This window comes from Phyllobates terribilis, unplaced genomic scaffold, assembly GCF_046119375.1.
Source record: "Phyllobates terribilis strain yellow unplaced genomic scaffold, ASM4611937v1 Scaffold_1__5_contigs__length_1240528914, whole genome shotgun sequence".
NCBI lineage: Eukaryota > Metazoa > Chordata > Amphibia > Anura > Dendrobatidae > Phyllobates > Phyllobates terribilis.
Window position 1 is genome coordinate 704,139,257 of NW_027362761.1, and position 19,791 is coordinate 704,159,047.

Here is a 19,791-nt window from a genome sequence, read left to right on the forward strand (position 1 = left end):
AAGAAGTCTTTATTGCCCTCCTTGGTGGGAAGTGAGTGGCGTTGGGCAGCATGGCCACTGCACAGTGTCCGTTCCAAACCCGTCACCTCAGCGATTGCCGGCTAGAAGCTGTGCAGAGCCTGGCCACTAGGGGGCACAAGGACCGCCCAGTGATGGGACTAGAGGCTGCTGTAGAGCCGGCTGCGCTCAGTTACTGGTAAGGTCCTCTTCCTCTCGGGTTTATGGAGTTTCTGCACCAGCCCTCACCACGAGCTCAGCATTGTCTCCCGCCTTCTACAACCAGCGCTGTCAAGAAAGTTCCTGTTGCCTATAGTAACGGGGAGGGGTACGTACGGCTGCGTGCGCAGAACGTCACATTTTCGCGCAGGCGCGCACCTTTCCTGCGCGGCGGCGTGTGACGTCAATTGCGGTGGAGGGTGCTGGGTCTCAGGCGGTTGGTTGGAGTGCTCGCGTTTGGTAACGGTGTACCGTGAGCAGTTAGAGGTCGAATCCCGTTACATAGCTCCCTAGAGGGTCCCCAAGTCGCTGGAGCCGCTTCCGAGCCTGTACATGATGAGCGTGGAGGCGTACGGGCCCAGCTCGCAGACTCTCACCTTCCTGGACACGGAGGAGGCCGAGCTTCTCGGGGCCGACACGCAGGGCTCAGAGTTCGAGTTCACGGACTTCACTCTGCCCAGCCAGACGCAGACCCAGGGGCAGACCCCGAGCCAGCTGGACGGCCAGGTATGTCCGGCGCTTCCGGGGTTGGGAGAGCGGCCTGCGGTGCACCTGCGCGCTGGCTCACGGGACGTGCCCGACTCCCTGGTGGCGCTGCCGCCTGTCACTGGTGCTGCCTCTTCCTCCACGTGCGGCTGGCTCTGTTCACACACTGCTCTGATGCGGCAGTGACCATGGAGGAGGCTGGCAGTGCCCTGCTTCACAGAGGACCAGGGGGAGACTTTCTGCTCATGTCTAGCACCTGGCTTTTGATTGCAGGGTAATGCAGTAATCTTCTATTCCACCCATCAGGGCTTGGCGCCAGTGTGAACAGAGCCTAGCTATGGCATGTGTGCAGGCATGGGATTGGCACCTATATAAGCGTGAGTTATGCTGGGTGATCTCCCAATCTGTCCACTGTGCACCCTTTACATCACAGCTAGCTGGCCGCCCCTTGTCCACCTATGACTCCAATAACAGCCTGTGTGAAGTGAGCAGATCACTGGACTGCTCCAACATCTGGAAAAGAGCAGGAAATGATGCATTTCATTCTTTGTACAGCTGGAGGTACACTAAGGCTGTGTGCCCACGATGCGTTTTTAATGCGTTTCCACAGCTGCGGAAATGCATTAAAAACGCTTGGTAGAAGGCCTGCCATGTTCCCCAATGATGATCCACATGTGCTGTGCACATGCTGCGGAAATTTCCGCTGCGGATTATCATTGCGGAAAAAAATGCAGCACTACCAATTATTTTGCGGACGTGCTGCATTTTCGCCGCCATTGACTTGCATTAGAACGTGCCAATTCCGCACCACTGCATCTGTACATGCGGAATTGGCGCTTTCTAATGTGCGGATGGTACCCGAGTGTGGAGAAGAGAAGACTCTTCTCCACACCCAGGTACCATAGAAACTGTAAAAACAAGAATAAAATAAAAAAATAAAGATTATATTCACCTTCCGACGGCCCCCGGTCTCCTTCCCGGGCAGGACTGAAGGACCTGTGGTGACGTCAGTCATGTGACGGCAGGTCTTTCAGTGCAGTGTCCCGCGATCAGCTGGCAGCCAGGAAAGAGCGCAGCAACACACTCCGGGCCATCGGAAGGTAAGTATAGGTTTATTTTTAACCATTCTCTCGGGTCACACTATATAAATCCATGCTGTTTGCATGGATTTATATAGTGTGACCTAGTTGTCAAGCACTTTCAAAGTGATGCTAAAATCGCTTTGAAAGCGCTTGTCAATCCGCATGCAGAAACGCATGTATTTCGCAGGAAAAACGCATGTACAATCCGCATGCTTTTTTTTTCTGCCAGGGAGATGCAGAAATGCTGCAGAAATTTTCTGCTTCATTTCTGCATCGTGGGCACATAGCCTTTAAAGTGGTTGTCTTGTCTCAGGAGAAAGGTCTGCTCTCACTCACTGCTGAATCATGAGTGTACGTGATGCGGACACTCTGTTTCTTTGCATTCCCCATGTGTTTGGTCACACGACTGTATCTGCGATTTGTATACATCTGGTCACTTGCCGACTAGACTAATGCGCTTCACTCAGTTCTCTTCTATTGGGAGAATAGTTGGCTCAGGACTGCTCACCCGCACGTGGAATACAGCGCAATCTTGACAATTCGTGCATCACACATTCACAATTCGGCAGTAGCCATAGTGACTGCACACTTTTCTTCTGAGACCAGACAAACCCTTTGAGACTTTGTTTACGTCAACGTACAAATTTCTCGTGGTAGCGTCTGACAATTAAAAGCTGTGCTGAATTCATTAAAGGGATTGTCCAATTATAACAAGTCATCTGTCCAAGTTCCCTGTTCTGCCGATCAGTTCAGGTCTCAGCAATCAGACCCTCTCACATCAACAAGATTTCAGCGGACAACCCATTTGAAGACACACACGCCTCTTAATGAACTCGGCACATTTTACTCCAGCACTCACTCTATTAAGACTCTCGTACAAATCATCAGTCTTAGTGAATCGGGATCACAGAATTACGCTGTGTTCTGCAGACCAGTGAATCTTTCTTGAGTAGGACCTGTTCTGCCGTACACAGCAGCAGCTGCTACACATTCAATAAACATGTGCTTTAGCTCCATTCCATTCAGGGGTGCACTTACTATTGGTGTATCCTGTACAGGGATTTAGTGGGTAAGCCCCCCTCCCTGTGAGATGGAATAAGTACCATCCCTGTATTTAGTTTTAGTTTCACTTCTTACATTCGTGTACATACGGTCTCATGTTGCTTTTTGTGACTATTGAAAGAAACCTGTCTGCTTGGAAATGCCATTCAGTCTATGGCCGGTGTGTATTAGAACAGGAGGAGATGAGCAGATACTATGTTTTTTTTTGTGATCAGATTCTGAATAACTTGCATTTTATACACTGAAATCCCTGCTTTCTGGTAAGTGCATTTCAAAGCTGACCGGTTCCCTTCTTGACGATGCGCTAAAGTGAGCGAAACGCAAGTTTACGCTCGTAATAGAAAACATTTCGGAATGGTAGCCAATGAACAATGTCCATCCAGTGGAAAAAGTTTGAGTTATTTCTTGTGTTCTGTTCACATGTTATTTTTATCCCATTCGCCCTGACATGCAACTATAGTATATCCCAAGCTTTTCCTGGGACGTATTTTGTACCTGTTTCTATATACCCTATAGCACAAACAGAGAGTGCTCAGTTTGGTTGTCATTCTCTTGACCTCCCTTGTACTTCGGTGGCTTGATTTTGAGTGCATCGCATTCTATGATGAGTTTCCTGCTGTTTGCTACATAAGCAGGTACATTTCAGTTCTCTGTAAAGACTGGCTGACAACTTCTGTGCAGTCTGCCATAGTAGTGATGGTCAGGACTGGGCGTTCTACCAGTATGTATATACAGATCAGCATAGGCATGTCCTACCACCTTTTACTGTTTAGTACTGTCTGTTATTGAGACGTACACAGCTCCAGCAACCAATAGCCTATACCTAAACACAGTAAAGTTGGTGAAGACACCTGATCATCTGATGTATGAGTCTTTTGACTCTCCTGTGGCAGATGATAATTGGGGAAGGAGAGGTACGGGTCAGAAGAAAGGATGAGATGTATTGAATTTGAAAGGGAACATGTCATGCAAAATAATGCGCTTAACCTGCAGGTATGGGGTTAATCTGCAGGTTAATAGTGTACTAACACCATGTAGTGCTGTCACTGAGAGCCCCGCTGCCCGGAGGAAGTTAACTTTATTCCCCCCAGAATAAAGGATCAGCAATAGCGCCGGCTACCAGCCAGCGCCGCACCGTGTCAGAACACTATTAACCTGCAGACTAACCCCATACCTGCAGGTTAACCCTGCATCACCCGCATCTCTGAGAACCAGAGTTTGTGCGCCTGACAGTCGCAGGTTAGAAAATCACCTATAATATCTAGATATATCAATTTCAGGGCTCTAAAAGTAATTGGTGACCTTCAGTATGGATGTCTTAAGAGAGTACACAAAATCAGATGCAAAAAAACTTAATAATCCTAAAAGTAATAAAACAAAAAGGACCCAAATTTCACAACCAATGCCAAACAGTCTCCAGTTTTCAGGACATTACTAAACATTAAAATGAGTTAAAAAACCTAAAGGGGTGTCCATTACTTGGAGTGGGGGGTTTCAAGCAGGGCTGTGGAGTTCATAAGCCAAACCTCCGACTCCCTCATACATGGCTCATGTTTAAGTGATAAATTTACTGTAGCACAGATTCATCTCAGCTAAAAGTCTAGACCCTTAGATCAGGGATAGGATAGACATTTATAGGACATTTCATAACTTTCCCAAATTCTTATGGAAAAATATTCCCCACAAACTGCATTGAACTACTGTACCCAATTTATTATATATTTTAGGAGTCAGTCCATTTTATACAGACTCCGACTCCACAGCCCTGGTTTCAAGCAGCACCTAAAGATAGGAAGGTACTCGAGTGGGATCCCCTGCTGCCTTGAAGAGGAGGGGAAAACAAACATGTGAGCTGTGGATGTCAGGCCTATTGTGCCTGACACGGTTAATATCGTTATTTGACATGACCGTCCCCTTTAAAGGAGTTGTTCACTACTGAACAATCGCTTATCAATGTTTCTAGGGTGCTGTATGAAGGTTAAAAAAGAAAAAATGTTTACTTTCCTCCATGACTAGCTCTGTTTCATTCCTAGCCTTGTCCACCGTCAGTCTTTTTTTTTCTAGCTAATCAATGGACACTGATCAATCCCAGAGAAAACTCTAAAGAAACGCCCCATTTGACCTCATTCAGATGTCCGATTGTCACGTACGAGTGTCCCTGTTTTTCATGGATGGCATTTGTAACATGTAGACTTGTAGTTTAAGACCAAACGACCCCTTTAAAGTGAACCTGTCAGCAGGATTTTGCTAAGTAAACTACAGGCAGTGTCATGCTGAGGTTACTGCACTGATTAATATGATACCTGAGGTGAAGAAATCCGTCTTGTGGTTCTTGTGTAATCAGTGTTTGCCGTTTTGAGTTAATGATATGCCCGTGCTCTGGGGTGGGACTGTAGGCAGGGTCTTTCCTTGGTGCTCTAGGCCAGATCAGCAAGAAAAGACCTGACAACAGGCCGCCCCGAAGCACAAGCATGTTCCTCATCATAGAGACAGACAGACAGGGACAGGCCTGTGGGCAGATCTTTTCTTGCTGATCTGGCCTAGAGCACCAGGATGAGACCCTGCCTACAGTTCTGCCCCAAAGCACGGGCATATCATTAACTCAAAACCGCAAACACTGATTACACAAGAACCACAAGACTGATTTCTTCACCTCTGGTATCATATTAATCAGTGCAACAGCCCCAACATGACAATACCTGTAGTTTACTTAGCGAAATCCTGCTGACAGGTTCACTTTAAGTATACAAAAAACCAAACATATCTCCTCTTTAATTAAAATAAACATTTGATATTTCTGCATCTTTAAAAGTCTGATTTATCAAAATATAAATATGATCTATCAATACATCATATTGGTACCATCCATGTAGGGGTACATGTGTCATCTCGCCATTCAAAAAAGTATACCCCCACACAGGCTTGAAAAAGTATGGGCCAAAGAAAATTGTAACACTCTATCTATCTATCTATCTATCTATCTATCTATCTATCTATCTATCTATCTATCTATCTATCTATCTTTATTAGTGGTGAAAAATATAAGCTTGGCATCGCCGTAATCGTACTGGGTCATTTTTACACTACAATCAACATTGTAAAAACAAAACCCTAAATACAGTGGTAGAATTTTAGAGTTTTTGCCATTTCATCACAACTGGATTTTTTTCTGTCCTTTTTTTTTCCCAGTACAGAGTATGGTGTTTTTAAAAACTACAACTCATCCCACAAAAAATAACCCTTCATATGTCTATATAATATAATTGTCTTATCCCGTCTGTCTGTCTGTCCTTCTGTCCAGGAAATCCCGCGTCGCTGTTTGGTCCGGCCGCGGTCAATCAGCGACACGGCGTTTCAGAAAAAGATGGCGGCCGTTAGCTGCTTATCTGCCGCACGGAGGTTAGCGGCGATGCAGCCGGCTTCTCGCAGCATAACTCCCCCGACTTCTATGCGGCTACCGTCGGGAGATCAGTGGCTACGGCCGCTTATCTCCCGACGGAAAGTGTGACTCCCCTCTCCGCTCCTCTCGCTTGCTCAGGGTCCAGGCACCCGGCCTCATACTTGCTCCTCCCCGTGCCTCCGCAGCAGGTCCTGTGTCTTCTGCTGCAGCTCTGTGACGTCTTTACACCGCGCTCTCTCCTGAACGGTCACAGAGCACAGCGGGAAGATGCCGGCTACGCTGGAGTCCCGAGCAGCAGCTGAGAAGAGAGGTGAGTATTGTTTTTTTTTTTTTTTTTTTTTTTTTTTTTTATTGTATGGGGGTATAGGGCATTAAATGGTGGGGTGGGGGGGTGACATCGTGGAGGGGCCATTATAAGCGAGGGGGGGTGTGACATCCTGCACGGGGCATTATATAGGGAGAATGTGACTTTCTGCATGGGGCATTATAAGGGGGGGGGGGTGACTTCCTGCATGGGGCATTCTATAGGGGGGGGGTGACTTCCTGCATGGGGCATTCTATAGGGGGGGGGTGACTTCCTGCATGGGGCATTATATAGGGGGGGCTGTGACATCCTGCATGGGGCATTATATAGGGGGGGCTGTGACATCCTGCATGGGGCATTATATAGGGGGGGGATGTGACATCCTGCATGGGGCATTATATAGGGGGGGGGGGGATGTGACATCCTGCATGGGGCATTATATAGGGGGGGGGATGTGACATCCTGCATGGGGCATTATATAGGGGAGGGGGGATGTGACATCCTGCATGGGGCATAATATGGGGGTGGGGGGAGTGACATCCTGCATGGGGCATAATATGGGGGTGGGGGGAGTGACATCCTGCATGGGGCATTATATGGGGGTGGGGGGAGTGACATCCTGCATAGGGCATTACATGGGGGTGAGGGGAGTGACCTCCTGCATGGGGCATTATATGGGAGGGGGGGATGTGACATCCTGCATGGGGCATTATATGGGGGGGGGGGAGTGACATCCTGCATGGGGCATTATAAGGCAGGTAGATGCACCCTGGTCCTCACTAACACGGTTCGCTGATTGGTCGCGGCCGGTGGCTGCGACCAATCAGCGATATCTGTGCTAAATTTAAACACGGTCTCCGGCCAATTGGCGGCAGATTTAAAATAAGTACGCCACCGTCGGGAGACATATTCTAGAATACCCGATGCGTTAGAATCGGGCCACCATCTAGTATGTCTATGTTGATGGAAAAGTAAACATTTGGCTCTTGGACAAACAGGAGGCAAAATGAAAATTTCCTATGGCAGGAAGGGGGTTAATAGCAGATAGTTTGTAACAATAAGACAACTCATTGACTTGGCCTATTCTGGAGATTCTTGTGAAGCACAGTAACACTAAGCTACATGTCACCCTGTTTTATGGAGCACTGAGTACATATACTAGTTGTTTAACCAGTTCTGTGGCCAGGACATCCAGGGATTAATTGGTACCTGTCATGCAGTAGCTATGACTCTATTGTTCTCTCAGAGGCCAAATATATAAAACACTGCTGCATAGCCTATTAGAAATGAAAGTATTTGCTGTACTGGTGACCCTCCTATAGCATTTCTCTGGTTTTGCACACTTATGTTATGCTGGGCCACACAGCAATTTGGGCAACGGCATAGGTCTTGCAGTCAAAGATAACTGTATGGTGCTTTGTTGCAGCATAATGCAAGTGAATGGGGTCGTATTTCAACCTGCGAAGTACAGCGTCTAACTGGATCTGACTTAAAGGGAGCCCCGTCACAATGAAAATATAGTCCAATCTGTAGGCCACATATTATAGAGCAGAGGGAGCGGAGTAGATTGATACATAATTTCGTGATAAAAGATTCAGTATAACCTGTGTTTTCATCATTTAAACCTGTGCAATTTCTGGGCTTTTCAGACCAGTGGGCGGTCCTATCAGTGACTGACAGGTGTCTCTCTATGTACACTGATGGGACTGCTCACTGGACTGGAAAGCCCAGAAATAAGTTTTCTCACAAAACTATATACAATATATCACAAGTGAGTACTCTCCTCACATTTTTGTAAATTTCCCATGAAAAGATATAACACTAAAGATATGACACTTTGATATAATGTAAAGTAGTCAGTGTACAGCTTGTATAACACTGTAAACTTGGTGTGCCCTCTAAACTCACACAGCGATTAATGTCTGAACGCTGGCAACAAAAGTGAGTACACCCCTAAGTGAAAATAGCCAAATTGTACTCAAAGTGTGAATATTTTGTGCGGCCACCAGTATTTTCAAACACTGCCTTAACTCTCTTTGGCATGGAGTTCACTATAGATTCACAGGTGGCCACTGGAATCCTCTTCCACTCCACCATGACGAGATCACGGAGCTGGTGGATGTTACAGACCTTGCGCTCCTCCACCTTCCGTTTGATGCCCCACAGATGCTCAATAGGGTTTAGGTCTGGAGACATGCTTGACCAGTTCAGCACCTTTGCACACAGTTTAAGCAAGACCGTGGTCATCTTGGAGGTGTATTTGGTGTCTTTTTAAGTTGGAATACTGCCTTTCAGCCCAGTTTCCAAAGGGAGAGGGAATAATGCTCTGCTTCAGTATGGCACAGTACATGTTGGCATTCATGGTTCACTCAATGAACTGTAGCTCCCCACAGCCGGCAGCACTCATGCAGCCCCAAACCATGACACTCACACCACCATGCTTGATTTTAGGCAAGACACACTTGTCTTTGTACTCCTCACCTGGTTCCCGCCACACACGTTTGACACCATCTGAACCAAATAAGTTTATCTTGGTCTCATGAAACCACAGGACATGGTTCCACTAATTCATGTCCATAGTCTCCTTGTCTTCAGCAAAGTGTCTGTGGGCTTTCTTGTGCATCTTTAGAAGAGGCTTCCTTTAGGTCTCAGGGGCCAGGAATACTTTTTTTTGGGATCTTAATCCTCATTATTTGCTTAAAAAGCAATGCAGAGAACACAGTTTTTCTGCGCCATTTGCTTGTTGGCACTGCAGAATACAGCCAGGTCCTTTCCATATTACAGCGCTAAAAATACAGCTATTTAAAACTGTGTTTTCTCCCTCACACGGATCACATATAAGTTTTTAGAAAATACTGCCATTTTTGGCCTCCATTCAATTTTTTTTTTACTGTCAGCGAAGTTTTTGACACCGGTTTCCTGTTCAAAATAGTTACCTACAGGCCAGGTATTTAAAACTGTGTTTTCTCTGTCACACGGATCACATATAAGTTCGCTCCAAATTCAGTCATTTGTAGTAAATGTAGAAGATATTGTCCTCCACTTAAAATGGGCAAGGGACAGGGAACTGGACGTGATGGTGCATGCAGAGTCCCAGGACAAGGCCATGGGCAAGCTGAAATTGTGCCACAACAAACGCCCACATCTTCTCTCCCGACCTTCCTGTCCCAATTACTAGGGGACCGCAGCACACCACTATTGAACCCAGAGCAATGTCAAAAGGTTGTTGGTCGGATAGCGGATAATGCTTCCAGTCACTTAGCCGCCACCACCACCACCACCCTGTCTTCCACACGGTCAAGTCTCAGTAACCGTGAGTCTGGACCGTATATTCCTCACCCTGATCCTCCTTCCTCCCACCATGCCGAGTGCCCGGAGACAAATGATCCCACACTTGGACACTCTGAAGAGCTATTCACTTTTCCATTTATAGATTCGGGCCTCTCACCCGGTCCACTTGAAGCGGGGCAAGAGATCGCGTGTAGCGATGCCCAAATATTTGAGCAGTCACACGAAGGCGACGGTGGGAAAGTGTCACAAAAGGTGGATGATGATGAGACACACTTGCCAGGAAGTCAGGAGGAGGACCAGAGTGTGGAAGTGGAAGACGAGGTGGTAGCTGATATAGTAACTGACTCAACCTGGCAGGAGGACAGCAGCACACAGGGGGAGGGAGGCAGAGCACCCCAACAGGCAGGAAGCAGTGTGGTGGCCACAGACAGAATGAAGGCAACCGTTCCCCGTAACACCAAGACGATAGAAGTTGCCAGTACAACTGTTAGGTCTTCCCGAGTCTGGTTGTTTTTTAAAGACTCTGCCGATAACCCCAAAAAGGCCATTTGCACCACCTGCCAGGCCAGCATCAGCAGGGGTGGCAAAACTAGCAGCCTGACCACCACCAGCATGATCAGGCACATGGCAGCAAAGCACCCGACTTTGTGGGCCGAACCCCAGGGTCCAGGAACAGTGTCTGCAGGTGGCACCATTGCTTCTTCCGCTGTTGTGCATGCAAGCCAATCCCCTGTCCATGGTGCATGCGAAGATGCCTCCTGCCCTGCAGCTGTCGTTGCCCACTCTCAAGTAGCAGCATCAGGAAGCACGTCCTTGTCCCAGCGCAGCGTTCAGTTGTTCATACCCCGGTCCTTGGAACGCAAGCGCAAATACACTGCCAACGCCCCACAGGACACACTACTAAATTCCCACATTTCACGACTGCTTGCGCACGAAATATTGCCTTTTAGGCTCGTGGTGACGGAAGCATTCCGCAACCTGATGGCGACGGCCGTCCCTCGGTGTGCCGTCCCTGCATTACACAAGCACGTATCCCAAAACGTTACCCGTGCCCTCAACAACGCAGTTACCGGGAAAGTCCACCTAACCACGGACACGTGGACAAGTGCTTGTGGGCAGGGACGGTACATCTCGCTGACGGCACACTGGGTTAACATAGTGGAAGCCTTGACCCAGTCGGACCTTGGGACGGAACACGTCCTCCCGACGCCATGGATTGCGGGCCCTAGGTCAGTCAGGGTTGCCCCCACGGTCTATAGCTCCTGCAACTCGGCCTCCTCCTCCTCTTCAGCCTCCATCTCCGAAATGACCACATCAGTCACAAGCTGGAAGCACTGCCTCGGCCAAGCGGTAACAGGCTGTACTGAAGCTAATATGCTTAGGTGACAAACCACACAATGCTGAAGAGTTGTGAACAGCTCTGAAAGAGCAGGCAGATCTGTGGCTCACACCGCTGAACCTACAGCCAGGAATAGTCGTGTGTGACAATGGCCGGAACCTGGTGGCGGCTCTGAGGCGAGGCAAGCTCACACATGTACCATGCCTGGCCCATGTGCTTAACCTCGTGGTTCAGCGATTTCTCAAATCCTACCCGGAGCTGCCAGATCTGCTTCTTAAAGTACGCCGCCTGTGTGCCCATTTTAGAAAGTCAGCTACAGCTTCTGCCGCCCTTGCCGTGTTTCAGCAGCGTTTGCAGCTTCCGGCTCACAGACTGGTGTGTGTAATGTCCCCACGCGTTGGAACGCTACACTGCAGATGTTGGGAGGGATTTGTGAGCAGAAGAGGGCAGTTGTTGCGTACAAGCATCAACAAGACCATCTGTATTCAGTTCAGACTCCACACATAAGACCTCAGGAGTGGACATGGATGTCAGACATATGTACCATCCTCCAACACTTTGAGGTCTCCACCAAGATGGTGAGCGGCGATGACGCCATAATTGGCATCACCATCCCTCTGCTCAGTCTTCTGAAATGCTCTCTGTTCACAATCAAAGAGGATGCATTGCAGGCGGAGCACGATGAGATGGAGCAAGGAACCATACAGGGTGATTACACAAAGCCCAGCCTCAACTCATCCCTTCGTGGATTGGGGAACAATGAGGAGGAGGAGGAGGAAGAACGAGCTAGTTTCATGCACTTTAGATGGTACTATCTGCACAGCTGTCATACAGTCTGTTCAGCGTGGATGGCTGGAGGACAGAGAGGAGGAGGAGAGCATGGTCTGTAATCCTCTTAGTGAGCACACGCAAGTCTTGCCTGTTAGTAGTCTGGCACGCATGGCTGAGATTGTTACGCTGCCTTTCCCATGACCCTCGCGTTCTCAAAATTTTGGGTGACAGCCATTACTTGGTTGGTGACACTCCTAGACCCACACTACAAGGAGAACTTTATCTCTTATTCCTGAGGTGGACAGGTCTGCAAAAATGGGGCTGTACCAGAAGGCCCTTGTTGCGGAACTATTAAAAGTTCCCATCTGAAAACGCTGGCGGCAGAGGTCACGCTTCGTTGGACAACCAAGGAGTACAGACGAGAGAGACACAACTTCAATCCAGCAGAGGCAGAGGAACACTGTCAAAGTTCTGGGAGAATTTTCTCAACCCCTCCCATCGCACAAGCCCTGAGGCGTGGGGTACTCTCACAAGGAGTGCATAGTTTGGGAAGATGCTGAGGGAGTACCTTGCTGACCGTACCAACGTCCTCCGTGATTCCGCGGTGCCTTATGATTATTGGGTATCCAAGCTGGATACGTGGCATGAACTGGCTCTCTATGCCTTGGAGGTCCTGGCCTGCCCTGCTGCCAGCGTTTTATCAGAGCGGGTTTTTAGTGCCTCTGGTGGAATTATAACTGATAAGCGCATCCGCCTGTCAACTGAAAATGCTGACAGGCTGACTCTTATAAAAATGAACAAGGGCTGGTTGGGCCAGACTTCTCAATACCACCGAATGATAGCAGCGTAACATAAACTCAAATCCAGTGTCTTTTCTTGGGAGGTGTATTCCCATACCTTTTCACACCCACACATGGGTATACGCTTCCTGATTTTGGCTATTTGCTCTTGTCCTGCTCCTTCTCCTCATCCTCCACCACCATATAACCAGGGTGACTGTGGTCTGTGATGCAACACCCACATAATTTTTTTAAAGGGTGTTTATGATGCCCGTAAAAAGAAAAAAAAAAAGTTTATACGGTATGTTCATGTATACCCCTCAGGGGTAAATGTTTGTCAGCCCATACACTTAGTGCATGGGCGTTACAAGTATAGGAGACCCGCTCCTTTCTAATGGGAACATTTTTTTATGAGGCCCTCCTCCACGTCTCTTCCAAGGGGCATTGGAGTGCCTCCCAATTTTTGGCAGCCCTTGCATTCACTGCATAGGCAAACACAATGGGAGACGCACTTCTTAATAATGGGAACATTGTTTTCAGGAGGCGCTCCTCTAAGTCTCTTCAAAGGAGTATTGGGGTGTGTCCAAATTTTGGGCAGCTCTGCCACTCGCTGCATACGCAATAACAGTATAGGAGACCCATTCTTTAGTATTGGGAACAATAAAACATAGCCGGCTGATGGCTCTCTAAGAATAGTGAGGGCTGACTGCTGGCCCTTTAAGAATAGTAAAGGCTGCCTGATGGCCCTATAAAAATAGGCCTTGTCACTTTGAGTACCTCCTTCATAAATGAAACACGATGTGTCTGATATCTCTCACTCCACATGGCCAGATAAGGTTGTAAAATGTTAAAATGACATTTCCTGGTGAATGCATTTGTCACGGTTGAAAGCAATGCAAAAATGCATCAAAAACTCTGTGTTAACATAGCCCAAGGTGTGGAGGAGCATTTTTGTTTTTGGTTATTTATTTTGCTTTATATAAAAGTCATAACCCTGGAAAGGATGTTTCTTAACATTTTTCCCAGGAAAATCCATTTTGGTTTCGTTTTTGTATATTTTATTGTGAGTCCGTGAAAGTGGCTTAAAACCTCGGACAACATTTTTGACAGAAGTGACCTGGGAGTCAGAAATGCTTCCAGGTGTCTTCCCCATGCTGTCCCCATGTAATTTGAGCACTGTTCCCATCGATTTGGGCAATTTTTAGGCCCTCTGCAGACCGCCGGGGGGAGCCACCTGAAAAATGCTCGCTTTTCCTATAGACTTACATTGGGCTCGTTGCTCGGGTCGAGCACATTACAATACTCGAGTGCTTGACCCGAGCATCGAGCACCCAAGCATTTTAGTGTTCGCTCATCACTAGTTTTGACAATGATCTGAGACTTCTGCATGGGAGAGGAAGTACTGTCTCTTACCTGGTAGCGTCTTCGGCTCTTCATTCGATTTAGCTTTCTTCAAAAGAAGAGCCGCAGATGCCACCAGGTAAGAGACGTTCCACATTTTGATAAATTCGGCACAACTAACATCAACACATCTTCTAGCAACATTAAACTTCAGAAATTCCTCTCATGACGATTTCCTCCCACTTTGGATTTGCTACATTTTTTTTCTTTTGCAGCAACTGATGCACCCCATGTCTAAGATGATTCATATAGAAATTTATGGGTTCAGTTTTGGCATCAATTTCTCTCATGCTAAAGGGCAAAAAATGTGGCTTGCCAGTTATATACTGAGGGAAAAGGTACCGTAATAGTTGCCTGTACTGTGATATCTATTCTTCACCACATGTAGGGTGTTTTAAAAACCAGGAAGTACATAACTAAACTGTTTTTCACTGTGACAAAAGCTAGGCACAACATATTGAGCACTGAAATTACGTGTGTGGGGATAAAAAAAAAAATGCAACTTTCTAGGAAGCACCTGTGAGTCGTAAATGCTTTCTAGACCCGTTTATATAAATTTGCATGGAGGGACATAGTTTCCACAATAGGCCAATATCTTGGGTCCCAAAAAATATTCAGAGAAATTTTCGCTCCATATGGCACTCCTTCCCTTCAGAGCTACACTGTTTTCCCCAACGGCAGTTTCCGATCACATATAGGGTATTTTCTTTGGAAAAATTGTGCAACATGCTGAAAGGGCTTGCTGTTCTTCCTATTACTACCTGTGAAAGAGAAACGTTTGGGACTAAACAACATTTCATCAGGAAAAATGTAATTTTTCATTTTCACAACCCAATGTTATAAAATTCCTTGAAAAGGAACCTGTCACCAGATTTTTCCCATATAAAGTAGGGCCAGCACCTGTATACCCTCGCATACCGCATTCTAGAATGCTGTCTGTGTCCCCAGTGCACTCTCCATAAGACAAAAAATAGCTTTTATTATACTCTCCTACAAGGCAGTTTGGTCCGATGGATGTATCTGTTATTGAGCTGGCAAATCCTCTCGTCTTACCGACTCCACAGCCCTGGATGACATAGAACAAGTCATCCACACAAGGTAAGTCAAACCTCCGACTCTCCAATTTCCACGACTCCGACTCCCGCATACATGGCTCATGTTTAAGTGATAAATTTACTGTAGCACAGATTAATCTCAGCTAAAAGTCTAGTTCCTTAGATCAGGAATAGGACAGACATTTATAGGTCATTTCATAACTTTCCCAAATTCTTATGAAAACATATTCCCCACAAACTGCACTGAACTACTGTACCCAATTTATTATATATTTTTGGAGTTGGAGTCGGTCCATTTTATACTGACTCCACAGCCCTGATGTCATCCACAGTGTCCTTGTTAACGTGCTCCTGCGCAGGCGCACTTCTCTGCCCTACCATATATACAGCATTCTAGAATGCTGTCACATAAGGCTCACAGGTGCTGGCTGTACTTTATATGGGAACACTTGGTGACTAGTTTCCTTTAAAAATGGTAATGTTACTCATAAACTACCGTAATTCCTCAAAGGATGTAGTTTTCAAAACGTGGCCACTTTATGTTTTTTTTTACTTTTGGCGCCTCGTGGATTGTGCCAGCCATGGTGCCTGCAAACTACTCAAGAAAATATTTGCTGCAAAAGCCAAATAGTTCTCCTTCCCTTCTAAGCCATGCCGTATGCCCAAAGAGTAGTTATTGCTGCATTTGAGCGAAATTGTGCAACAAATTTAAGCGGTACTTTTTCTCTTATTACACCTCATGAAAATAAAAAAATTATGACTAAGGCAACATTTTAGTGGGGAAAAAATAAATTTTTCAGTTTCATGGCACAGTTCAAATCGCATGTATGCAATCATGTGACTGCCCACCCACACCGGGGAATACATGGAAAGTGTGACATTGTGGACATCGCACACTCTCCTGATTCTGCAGGCACAAAGAATGAAAAAAAGATAAAAATTGTGTAGCAAATTGCGAGGCGAAGTAAAAATATCGGCCTGCCTTCCAACGTGTGCATGTATCTGTCCTGATCAACAATTCACAGCTACAAAAATGGTAAAAATACTTAGAATATTTTTTTAGAACATCTATGACTGAAGATACAATGTCTTAGACGTGACTATCGTATCAGGTTATTCTAACATCTAGAGAAAATAAATACTAGCTAAATCCGTATCATCCAAACTAAAAGAATGAACCAAATAGAAAATCATGCGGCCATGGACGGAAAAATAGCCTACCAATATGAAGGGGGTGGGGTGGAGGTGTAAACTCCTATCAATATATCCTACAAAAAAAGGCATGGAGTCATGGATCCACCAATAATGATATAACATGTATTTCAAGTATTGCAAAAAGTAGTCAGACATGTATAATTATAAAATTCGAGATGAAGCAAAAAGTGGGACAGGGTCCATATACGTAAGGGAAGAGTCAGCACGGGTTGAAGTAGCAAAATAAATTTACTGATGACCGTACCAATCGTTATAGGTGATCCTGATATTGAAATCGTAATTCAAATCCAACCAAGATCCGAAGGTCTAGCAGATCTTGGCAAATAATCCGTGATTGTCAATACAGTTAGGTCCATATATATTTTGACAGAGACAACATTTTTCTAATTTTGGTTCTAGACATTACCACAATGAATTTTAAACAAAACAATTCAGATGCAGTTGAAGTTCAGACTTTCAGCTTTCATTTGAGGGTATCCACATTAAAATTGGATGAAGGGTTTAGGAGTTTCAGGTCCTTAACATGTGCCACCCTGTTTTTAAAGGGACCAAAAGTAATTGGACAATTGACTCCAAGGCTATTTCATGGACAGTTGTGGGCAATCGCTTCGTTATGTCATTCTCAATTAAGCAGATAAAAGGCCTGGAGTTGATTTGAGGTGTGGTGCTTGCATTTGGAAGGTTTTGCTGTGAAGTAAACATGCGGTCAAAGGAGCTCTCCAAGCAGGTGAAACAAGCCATCCTTAAGCTGCAAAAACAGAAAAAACCCATCCGGGAAATTGCTACAATATTAGGAGTGGCAAAATCTACAGTTTGGTACATCCTGAGAAAGAAAGAAAGCACTGGTGAACTCCTCAATGCAAAAAGACCTGGGCGCCCACGGAAGACAACAGTGATGGATGATCGCAGAATAATCTCCATGGTGAAGAGAAACCCCTTCACAACAGCCAACCAAGTGAACAACACTCTCCAGGAGGTAGGCGTATCAATATCCAAATCTACCATAAAGAGATGACTGCATGAAAGTAAATACAGAGGGTTCACAGCACGGTGCAAGCCACTCATAAGCATCAAGAATAAAAAGGCTAGACTGGACTTTGCTAAAAAACATCTAAAAAAGCCAGCACAGTTCTGGAAGAACATTCTTTGGACAGATGAAACCAAGATCAACCTCTACCAGAATGATGGAAAGAAAAAAGTATGGCAAAGGCGTGGTACAGCTCATGATCCAAAGCATACCACATCATCTGTAAAACACGGCGGAGGCAGTGTGATGGCTTGGGCATGCATGGCTGCCAGTGGCACTGGGTCACTAGTGTTTATTGATGATGTGACACAGGACAGAAGCAGCCGAATGAATTTTGATGTATTCAGAGCCATACTGTGTGCTCAGATCCAGCCAAATGCAGCCAAACTGATTGGTCGTCGTTTCATACTACAGATGGACAATGACCCAAAACATAAAGCCAAAGCAACCCAGGAGTTTATTAAAGCAAAGAAGTGGAATATTCTTGAATGGCCAAGTCAGTCACCTGATCACAACCCAATTGAGCATGCATTTCACTTGTTAAAGACTAAACTTCAGACAGAAAGGCCTACAAACAAACAGTAACTGAAAACCACCACAGTGAAGGCCTGGCAGAGCATCAAAAAGGAGGAAACACAGCGTCTGGTGATGTCCATGAGTTCAAGACTTCAGGCAGTCATTGCCAACAAAGGGTTTTCAACCAAGTACTAGAAATGAACATTTTATTTACAATTATTTAATCTGTCCAATTACTTTTGGTCCCTTTAAAAACAGGGTGGCACATGTTAAGGAGCTGAAACTCCTAAACCCTTCATCCAATTTTAATGCGGATACCCTCAAATGAAAGCTGAAAGTCTGAACTTCAACTGCATCTGAATTGTTTTGTTTAAAATTCATTGTGGTAATGTCTAGAACCAAAATTAGAAAAATGTTGTCTCTGTCCAAATATATATGGACCTAACTGTATATATCTATACCATCCAAGCACCTGGGAAGCAGCATGGGCACCATTGTGGATAACGCCCCTCTCCCAGAGACCTAGGAAGAGATTGGCATAAATACTAGTTGCATTTTTTTTTTTTGTTGCCTATAGAACGTCACTTTAGTAGACCTAGTAGATAGTTGACCTATGATGAATGTTTTCTGTGATATGATTATTTTAAGGGAATAAAAATTGTTACACAATACTACATTTTTGTCAAACTTCTGATATCTTCAGAAAGGCAAAACCTAAGTGTGATAAAGAAATGTTCAGTATCACTGGGTTATGTAAGGGCATTACACAGTTACCGCTTAGTGACATTTCTGTTTTAAAACAGGAGGCTTGGTTAGGAATACCAGAACTGCATATAAAGGGAAGGAGGCAACATTAAAAAGGTCAACTGGCATCCTTTTATAGAGGTTGCTGCAGGATATTGATAATGTCTCCATTTATGGATGAAGAATTTAAAGGAAATCTGTCACCACTTTTTTTTTTTTTTTATTGCTAATCTGAGAGCGGCATATTGTAGGGGCAGAGACCCTGATCCCAGCGATGTCACTTACTGGGCTGCTTTCTATAGTTTTGAAAATCTCCTGATAACTTATCACTAGAGGACCAGTGAACTTGCTGCCATATAGCCCTCCATATTCACGAGCGCTGTAAAATCTGCCCCCACCACTGATTTGACCGTTTTTTTCCTATGCACAGTGTGCACAGAAAGCTGCTAATCAGTGGTGTGGAGGTTATACAGAGATCCGCATTCAGAGAACTGCTAGATCTGTAGCAGATAAAACTGAGGTTATCAAAACTGCCCAAACAGACCACTAGGTGATACATCGCTAGAATCAGGGTCTCTGCCTTTATATTCTGCTCTGATGGGGAAGCAAAAACTTAATGACAGAAAAAAAAACCCTCTAGGCATCATTCACAAAAGTATCTGATTTTGTATCCAGACCAAAAAAGGGGAAATACTGCTAGCACCCAGGTGGCTTAATTGTGTGAATGGCTAAGGGTCAGTGCCCACGATGCGTTTTTCAAGCGTTTATGCTGCGGAATTTCTGCAGCATAAACGCTTGGGAAACGCTTGGAAATCCTTCCCCCATGGTCCCCAATGAAATTCCGCACTTTCAATGCCCATGCTGCGGATTTTTCTGCAGCGTTCTTGATGCGCTCAAAAATCCGCAGCATGTCCATTATTTGTGCGTTTACGCATGTGGAATTGCCATTTACAATGCATTAGAAAACGCAAGGCAATTCCGCATGTGCAAAACGCGCGAAAAACGCGTGTCAAATTCCGCAAGCGTTTTTCCGGGCAAGGAGATGCAGAAATGAAGCGGAAATTTTCTGCTACATTTCTGCATCGTGGGCACATACCCTGAAC

The 19,791-nt window shown here is 45.7% G+C and overlaps 1 protein-coding gene across 1 annotated transcript in view; it reads left to right on the top strand.

Annotated features, from left to right (window-relative positions):
• The first annotated feature begins 342 nt into the window (after nt 1-342).
• The window catches only part of UPF1 (UPF1 RNA helicase and ATPase), a 132,368-nt gene continuing 112,919 nt past the window's right edge, over nt 343-19,791 (top strand). The window contains exon 1 of the mRNA XM_073685945.1: nt 343-723. Within this exon, the coding sequence (XP_073542046.1) occupies nt 550-723 (174 nt within the window). The 5' untranslated portion in view covers nt 343-549. The remainder of the gene's footprint in view (nt 724-19,791) is intronic.